Source organism: Nerophis ophidion, linkage group LG04 (genome assembly GCF_033978795.1).
Source record: "Nerophis ophidion isolate RoL-2023_Sa linkage group LG04, RoL_Noph_v1.0, whole genome shotgun sequence".
NCBI classification, from domain to species: Eukaryota; Metazoa; Chordata; class Actinopteri; order Syngnathiformes; family Syngnathidae; genus Nerophis; species Nerophis ophidion.
The window spans coordinates 59,796,841-59,806,115 of record NC_084614.1 but is presented as its reverse complement, the minus strand read 5'-3'; the positions used below and the strand labels follow the sequence as shown (position 1 = coordinate 59,806,115).

Genomic DNA, 9,275 nt, shown 5'->3' with positions numbered 1-9,275 from the left:
AGAAAAAAAAGAAAAGGAAAAGACAAACAAACAACGCGATCACGAAATTAAGTCAAAGTGGCCATTTAAAAATAAAATTGAAAAAATGCAGATTATTTTGGAGCTGTGTACCAAATCATGTGTCCGGCGTATGCAATTTTTTTTTTTTTTTTACATATCCTCGGATATTGGAAGTACTTATGTTCAACATGCAAAAGTGCCCTTTTTCCTTACTTTGGGAATCGAACCGACATCCATCTCTTCACAGTCCATCACACTCCAAGGGAGATACCCATGAGTGACTCTTGATCCCCCCCCCACCAAACACACACACGCACACGCACTCTTTAAAAACTCCACCCGCGGCTTCTTGTGTACACACTACCCCACTCTGACACGCGCATCATCATCACCACCACCATCATCATCATCACCGCCATCATCATCCTCCCCATCCTCATCCTCACCAGTCTTCACGTTTAGTGGCAGACTGCGCATGCGCCCGGCATTGGAATTACCGCACTGGCAAGAATAAGTTGTGGCTCGTCTTGTCTTCGCTCTCTTTTTTTTTTTTTTTTTTTTGTTTTGAATCAAAAAAAGAGAGGTTCTTGGCAACCGACGCCATAAGAAGAAGAACATGTTAAGAAGAAGAAGATGGTGTTTTTGTGCCGAGGTGCTCCCTCTCGTAGTAGCCGTGGTGTGCGCACAAAGGTAAGGTTGCTCCCACTCCTTCTTTTCCTTCCCCTGGACCAGCCAGGAGATGACACTTTGTGGTCCAGGGTAAACATGTTTTTTTTGTCACCTTAATCTCTTTAACTGTGTGTGTGTGTGTGTGTGTGTGTGTGTGTGTGTGTGTGTGTGTGTGTGTGTGTGTGTGTGCTCCTCCACAGTGTCGGTGTGAATGATCCGAGCAATATGCCTTTGGTTAAAGAGACGGTGGATAGACTGTTGAAGGGTTATGATATACGATTGAGGCCAGATTTTGGAGGTAAATACATGCATCCCCTGCTTGTTTATCCCCTTTCTAATCACTTTTGTTGCCCAACGCATGCTGGGTGTATGTGCATGCATTGCAATGTTGCAGATTTCCACTGTGCACAAGTCAAAAAATGAATGCACATTGAATTAAAATAAATTTTGTTTCGCACCAAATACGGCACATTGGAATGGTGATCAAATTACTGCATCTGCTAGTTTTTTATTTTTATTATTTTTTTATTTTTTTTATTTGATTTGCACCCCTCCCAGGTCCACCGGTGGGAGTGGGGATGAACATAGACATCGCCAGCATAGACATGGTGTCAGAAGTCAATATGGTAAGTTATCTGTCAGTCTGAGCTAATTATCCCCGCGTTTGTGCTGCCAGGACGGGGAGATGGAAGGGTGGGTGGGGGAAAGAAGGGATGTCCTCCCAAAAAAAACAAAAAAACAACACAGAGGGGGGAACCCCTACTTTTTGCATTGGTCGCTCAGTTTAAAAGCATGCATGTTTGCAATGATGTGTGCAATGGATTGTTATCATAGTCATTGAAGTTATTAACATACTTCATAGTGCAAAATGTAGTTGCTAATATAATGTTTGCATTATTTTCCTGGAATTAGTGAGGCAAGGGGAAAGCCAATGTGGGAGATTTTGCTCCATACAAGTGCACCTTCTAGTGTTGAGTCGAGGGAACTGCAGCCAAGTCTTCACAGAAAGGTCACTCATGATGCTGTAGTTTTTTTTCTCCTCAAGCAAAAAGACAGATATCAAAATTGTACCCACGTGTGCCTTTTCTCTGGTTGACGCTTACTGTAGTTTTTATTGTGAATGCTGAAAACGTGAGTCATGTTTTTTTTTTCCATGTCATGGAGAATATTTTTGGCAGCAGCAAGAAAAAACCCCCAAAAAACCCAAAGGCTTTTTTTTTATTGTTCATGTTGTCGCTGATGTGTTCGTGCACGTGCGGACTCGTGTTTGCATGAACGGAGATGTGATGGAGGAAGGGGGAGGACAACAGATGACGCTATGTCTTTTTACCACCTGCCGACCTGCACATACATGACATTTATAGGTTAATTCTAAACGTCTAAATAGGGCTGCGAAAAGTACATCAAACTGGAATTAAACACCAGTGCGGGATAGGAGGCCTAATTATCCACTTGCAAGCAATTTCTGTTAAAAAGTTTGACTTCACTGACCACATCATTGCACGAGGGAACTGTGATGAAGTTTAAATTTGGGTGCAATATAGTGTGAAATTCATTTAATTGTACACTGCAAGTGTACTCATGCACACATGCTATAATGAGCCCATAGGCAACGGAATTTATTGTACTCTAGGTAAAGGGTGTCCAAACTGTTTATACATATATATATATATATATATATATATATACATAGAAGAAAAAATAAATATATATATATATATATACACACACACACATGTATATATATATATATATATATCTATATATATATATATATATACATATTTTGAAAAAAATTAATAGATTTAAAAATATAAATATATGTATATGTTTATATTAGGGCTGCGAATCTATGGGTGTCCCACGATTCAATTCAATATCAATTCTCGGGATCGGGATTCGAATATATATCTCTTTTTTATCTTCTCTCGATTAAAAAATTATATTTTTCCGATTCAAAACGATTCTCTATTCATTCAATACATAGGATTTCAGCAGGATCCACCCCAGTCTGCTGACATGCAAGCAGAGTAGTATATTTTTGTAAAAAGCTTTTATAATTGTAAAGGACAATGTTTTATCAACTAATTGCAATAATGTAAATTTGTTTTAACTAATAAAGGAACCAAACAAATGACTTATTTTATCTTTGTGAAAACATTGGACACAGAGTGTTGTCAAACTTATGAGATGCGATGTAAGTGTAAGCCACTGTGACACTATTGGCCTTTTTTTATTTTTATAAATGTCTAATGATAATGTCAATGAGGGATTTTTAATCGCTGCTATGCTGAAATTATAACTAATATTGATACTGTTGTTGATAATATTCATTTTTCTTTCACTACTTTTGGTTTGTCTGTGTCGTGTTTGTGTCTTCTCTCAGTTGCTCTGTTTATTGCAGTTCTGAGTGTTTCCGGGGTCAGGTTTGGTTTTGGAATTGGATTGCATTGTTAAGGTATTTCTGTGTATTGGTTTGTTGGATTGATAAAAAAAAAAAATAAATAAATAAATAAATAAATAAATAAAATAAAAAATAAATAAAAAATTATTTAAAAAAAAATGAACAGATTCTGATAGATTTTTTCCCACACTCCTAATATATATATATATATATATATATATATATATATATATATGTATATATATATATATATATATATATATATATATATATATATATATATATATATATATATACATATATATTTATGTATATATACATACAGACCAAAAGTTTGGTTCTGATTCAATGCGTTATCTCTATTTTCATGACTATTTACATTGTAGATTGTCACTGAAGGCATCAAAACTATGAATGAACACACGTGAAAAGTGACAAATAACTAAAAACATGTTTTATTTTCTAGTTTCTTCAAAATAGCCACCCTTCACTCTGATTACTGCTTTGCACACTCTTGGCATTCTCTCGATGAATTTCAAGCACACCTGTGAAGTGAAAATTGTTTCCGGTCACTACCTCTTCAAGTTCATCAAGAGAATGCCAAGAGTGTGTGAAAAAGTAATCTGAGCAAAAGGTGGCTATTTTGAAGAAACTAGAATACAAAACATGTTTTCAGTTATTTCACCTTTTTTGTTAAGTACATAATTCCACATCAATTAATCAATGTTTATTTATATAGCCCTAAATCACAAGTGTCTCAAAGGGCTGCACAGACCACAACGAGATCACATAAGGGCAAGGAAAAACTCACACCCAATGGGACGTCGGTAACAGTGACAATGATGACTATGAGAACCCCCCCCCAGGGGATCGAAAGCAATGGATGTCGAGCGGGTCTAACATGATATTGTGAAAGTCCAATCCATAGTGGATCTAACATAACGGTGGGAGTCCAGTCCAAAGTGGATCCAACACAGCAGCGAGAGTCCTGTCCATAGTGGAGCCAGCAGAAAACCATCCAAAGCGGAGGCGGATCAGCAGCGCAGAGATATCCCCAACCGATACACAGGCAAGTGGTCCATCCTGGGTCCCGAGTCTGGATGAGCGGTCCATCCTGGGTCCCGACTCTGGACAGCCAGTACTTCATCCTGTGTTCCCCCCCTCCATAAGGGAGAGGTGGACAGAGGAGAAAAAGAAAATAAACGGCAGATCAACTGGTCTAAAAAGGGGGTCTATTTAAAGGCTATGTCTTCATTCACAGATTTGATGCCTTCAGTGACAATCTACAATGTAAATAGTCATGAAAATAAAGAAAACGCATTGAAGGAGAAGGTGTGTCCAAACTTTTGGCCTGTACTGTATAAAAAACCTTAAGGGGTCCACTCAAGCATGCTGCCGGGCACCCGGAAGGGTCTCTGTCATAAAAAAATAAATAAATAAAAAGAGTCAAATATTTTTTTTACTCATATTATTTTTCAAAGCCTAAATCTCTTCAACAATAGGTCTGTCTGTCGCTCTCAAGTGTTCTTTATGTTTTATGGCCTTTCTGTCATAGAAAGCCCTGTTTTTTTTAATGGCAAAAACACTAAATGGGCAATATTCCCCCAACCCATAATAAAAATGTTCGAAGTGAAATATTTGATGTGAAGTAATTGGAGCCTTAGATCAAAAAGTCATAACAACATTGATTTGAATGCGTTATTTTTTTTTTTTTTTGAGCAATGGTGTTTTTTTAACTCTTGGATGCACAACCTACCAAGACCTACAGTCGGTCAAAAATGACCCCAATAAAAATCAATGCGTTTTTGCAATTAACCAGGTTGTTGTTCTCATACATTCATATTATAGGTGTTCCTCATAAAACATGTTTGTGACATGAGGCCATATGCATTTGTATTTATTTTGCATTCATTTTCAAAAATTGCAGTTTTTGTATCTCACAACACTACTCTTCCACACGTGATCAATTATGGGTGGTGATCGCCTGGGTGGTGAGACCGCTGATGTCAGATGTATAAGTGAGACGGTCAGAGTTGCTTTGATTTTAAGGTTCATAGACAATTCCTTATGAACTGCGTCGGGGTAATTTTTGACCTCACGTGTGCGTCTAAGGGTTAAACAACAATAAAAAATACAAATCCAGCTGAAATTCTTGGGAGACAAAAAGGACCCACTCATGTTGCAAATAAGTCATGCATTTTTTTTTAGTACATATCCTACTAAGTCAGATCTACACTGTTTCAATGTCCATTTCTCTGATGATGCAATTGTTGATGACTGAAGTGCTGATATCAACCAAACCCTCCTTATTATTATTGTAAATAATGTAAATAATTCAATGTATATACTCTGATGATTAACCTGTGTGAAGACTGTATTATGCTGATGGTATATATTTGTACCTTGAATTTATTTACGTGGACCCCGACTTAAACAAGTTGAAAAACTTATGCGGGTGTTACCATTTAGTGGTCAATTGTACGGAATATGTACTGTACTGTGCAATCTACTAATAAACGTTTCAATCAATCGGTCAAAAGTCTCTAAATCAACTTTAGATTTATATGTCAATTATACGTTTTATTTTTGTATTTTTTTAATGCCCTTTTTGTCAGAAACAAAACAAAAAAACTTTGTTTTTTGTATGATAAACATGCAAAATATGCAATATTTTCCCCATACAATATTTTTCAAGTGGGATATTTCATGTGAATTAACTGGAGCCTTGAATAGGTAAATAATTTACAACAACATTGATTTTGATTCATTATTATTTTTACAGGAATGGCAGCTTTTTTTTTAAAAAATGCCTGCGTGACAGCTTTGTGTTATTCGAGTCAACATTGCAACTTATTGTTGTTACATTTCTTCATTTTTTTTTTTTCAACTGTATTTTTAGAATGCACACCCGTGCTGTAGGTCCACCAAATATCCTCCTATAAGGAGCAGTGGTTAGGTAAGGTGTCCTCCATTTTTACAAAGTATACACTAATATACCTTGTCATGCTAATTAGTGGACTCTATTGTACATGTTGAAGATACAGAGTCAACTTTTAAAATATCTTTCCACATAAAAATGTACATAATCCGTTTGAACTGTCACCGTCTTGTGCATGTCATACTCCCGAGTAAGTGTAAAAAGAAGTTAGCCCCATAAAAAAGCAACATGTTTATAGGCTTACTTGAAGCAATATACCACCAAAAAAATCAAGCATTGAAAGGACATTACGTATTGCATAATAGCTGCAGGTATTTTAATGCATGTCATCAAAATAATAATATATATATTCTGCTGGGCTTTAGTTCAAGGCGAACATGTTCTGGTTTGGGGGAGGAAAAAAATAAATCCCTCATTATTGCTGTTAATTGGTTTCAGACATGCCCGCAACAAACACATTCCTGCAAAGTAGGAATCATTAATTATTAACAACATATGTTCATAGCTAGAGCATAGAAAACCTGTTAACGACCTTCTACGTACGTTTTTCAAGATAATGAGAGCCCTCAAGACTCGAAATAACACGCTTTAGTCACTTTTACACTCCTTTAATCCAATATAGTAAAGTTTAGCCAATCAGTGGCTACCATACCGAACAGTGCGCTCTGATTGGTTTGGTCTCACCCAGTGGCCAATACTACTGTAATGTAGATATGAAATATTTTTAATCAGGTTTCTGCGTGAAAATCGCTAATAATGATAATTCTCAATAAAAATAAATGTATTCGTATATATATATATATATATATATATATATGTATATATATATATATATATATATATATATATATATATATATATATATATATATATATATATATATATATATATATATATATATATATATATATCATCAGCCCGGAGGTTTGGTCTTAGGCACAGTTGGGTGTTCCAACAGGACAATGACCCCAAACACACGTCAAAAGTGGTAAAGGAATTGCTAAATCAGGCTGTAATTAAGGTTTTAGAATGGCCTTCCTGAAGTCCGGACTTAAACATCTGGACAATGCTGAAGAAACAAGTCCATGTCAGAAAACCAACACATTTAGCGGAACTGCACCAATTGTGTCAAGAGGAATGGTCAAAAATTCAAGCAGAAGCTTGTGGATGGCTACCTAAAGCGCCTTATTGCAGTGAAACTTGCCAAGGGACATGTAACCAAATATTAACATTGCTGTATGTATACTTTTGACCCAGGAGATTTGGTAACATTTTCTGTAGACCCATATTAAATTCATAAAAGAACAAAATTCATGAATGTTTTTTTGTGACCAACAAGTATGTGCTCCAATCACTCTATCACACAAAAAAATAAGAGTTGTGGAAAATATTTTTTCACAAAGTACCACCTCAGAAAACACATGGGCCTCCAAGTACTAACATAATGACCGATATTAGAAGACAATAGCGTAGTAGGCGTAGGTATTTCTTAAAACCAAAACAATGTTTTTTTTAACAATTTGTTGAACAGTTTAACAACATTTCTCAACCAGCCATTGCAAGGAATTTAGAGATTTCACCATCTACGGTCCATATTATCATCAAAAGTTTCAGAGAATCTGGAGAAATCCCTGCACGTAAGCGGCAATGCCCATGACCTTCGATCCCTCAGGCGGTACTGCATCAAAAAGCGACATCATTGTGTAAAGGATATCACCGAATGGGCTCAGGAACATTTCAGAAAACCACTCTCAGTAACTACAGTTCATTAAAACTCTACTATGCAAAGTCAAAGCCATTTGTCAACAACACCCAGAAACTGAGCTCATCTAAGATGGACTGATGCAAAGGGGAAAAGTGTTCTGTTTCCTGACGAGTCCACATTTCAAATGGTTTTGGAAACTGTGGACGTGGTTTCCTCTGGACCAAAGAGGAAAATAATTGTGCAACGTTCAAAAGCAAGCATCTGTGATAGAATGGGGGTGTATTAGTGCCCAAGGCATGGGTAACTTACACATCTGTGAAGGCACCATTAATGCTGAAAGGTACAAACAGGTTTTGGAGCAACATATGTTGCCATCCAAGAAACATATTTTTTCATGGACGCCCCTGCTTATTTCAGCAAGACAATGCCAATCCACATGTTGCATGTGTTACAACAGCGTGGCTTCGTAGTAAAAGAGTGCGGGTACTAGACTAGCCTGCCTGTAGTCCAGACCTTTCTCCCATTGAAGACATAAAGCGTCCAATACAACAACGCAGACTGTTTAACAAAATAAACTGTACATCAAGCAAGAATGGGAAACAGTTCCACCTGAAAAGCTTCAAAAATTGGTCTCCTCAGTTCCCAAACATTTACTGAGTGTTGTTAAAAGGAAAGGCCATGTAACACAGTGGTAAAAATACTCTTGTGCCAACTTTTTTGCAATGTGTTGCTGCCATTAAATTCGGAGTTAGTGATTATTTCCCCCCAAAAAATAAGTTTCTCAGTTCGAACATTAAATATCTTGTCTTTGCATTCCATTCAATTGAATATAAGTTGAAAAGTAATTGCAAATCATTGTATTCTGTTTTTATTTACAATATATGTGCAAACTTCACTGGTTTTGGGTTTTGTACTTTAAGAGCCATAGTTCATCTAGTGGCAAAATACGACTGTAGCAGTGATATGTCTTGTTAATTTAGCATTTGTTATGCTTGAAAATGCTTAATGTAAGTCACACATTTATCAAATATGCAATACACAATAGAGAATATAATAAAACAAATTAAGTAAAATAAATATAACTACTTTTCTACATTATTTCCATTAGTTCAGATGTGAAATGTCCAGGTTTGAATATTTTCTACCAACAAACATACAAAATAAAAACACAATCTAGTGTGAATGAGTCAAGATTTCTTAGACATTTAGTGTTATCCTGCAGTTTGATATTATTGGTCCTCTATTGTGGTCTCAAGGCCTTACCACAATACCCACCTTCCTCGCCTCAAAGTACAGCACTGATAAATCCGCCGAAAGAGTGTGGAGAAAAAAAAAACTCTTGAAATGTTTCTCGTCGTCCACACGTGGAACGATGAGGTCAGTGGTTGGTGTCAGAGGCTCAGAGGGTGTGTGTAAGGCCTAGGGGTCACATGTAAACACTTCTGTTGTATGGGAGAGAGAGAGAGATGGTAGAGTTGGTTGAGAGAGTTGAGTTACCATGCAGACAAGCCAAGAGTGGTGCCAGTGTTGTGGGGAAGGTCATGCACCTCGTTCTGCTC

The 9,275-nt window shown here is 36.6% G+C and overlaps 1 protein-coding gene across 2 annotated transcripts in view; it reads left to right on the top strand.

Annotated features, from left to right (window-relative positions):
- Positions 1-374: 374 nt before the first annotated feature.
- LOC133551663 (gamma-aminobutyric acid receptor subunit beta-2-like) overlaps positions 375-9,275 on the top strand; it is a 128,949-nt gene continuing 120,048 nt past the window's right edge. For both annotated transcript variants that reach the window (XR_009806543.1, XM_061898612.1), the window contains exons 1-3: positions 375-690; positions 870-967; positions 1,228-1,295. Coding sequence is in view for 1 of the 2 variants with exons in the window: in XM_061898612.1 (XP_061754596.1) it covers positions 617-690; positions 870-967; positions 1,228-1,295 (240 nt within the window). In the remaining variant the exon portion in view is untranslated. The remainder of the gene's footprint in view (positions 691-869; positions 968-1,227; positions 1,296-9,275) is intronic.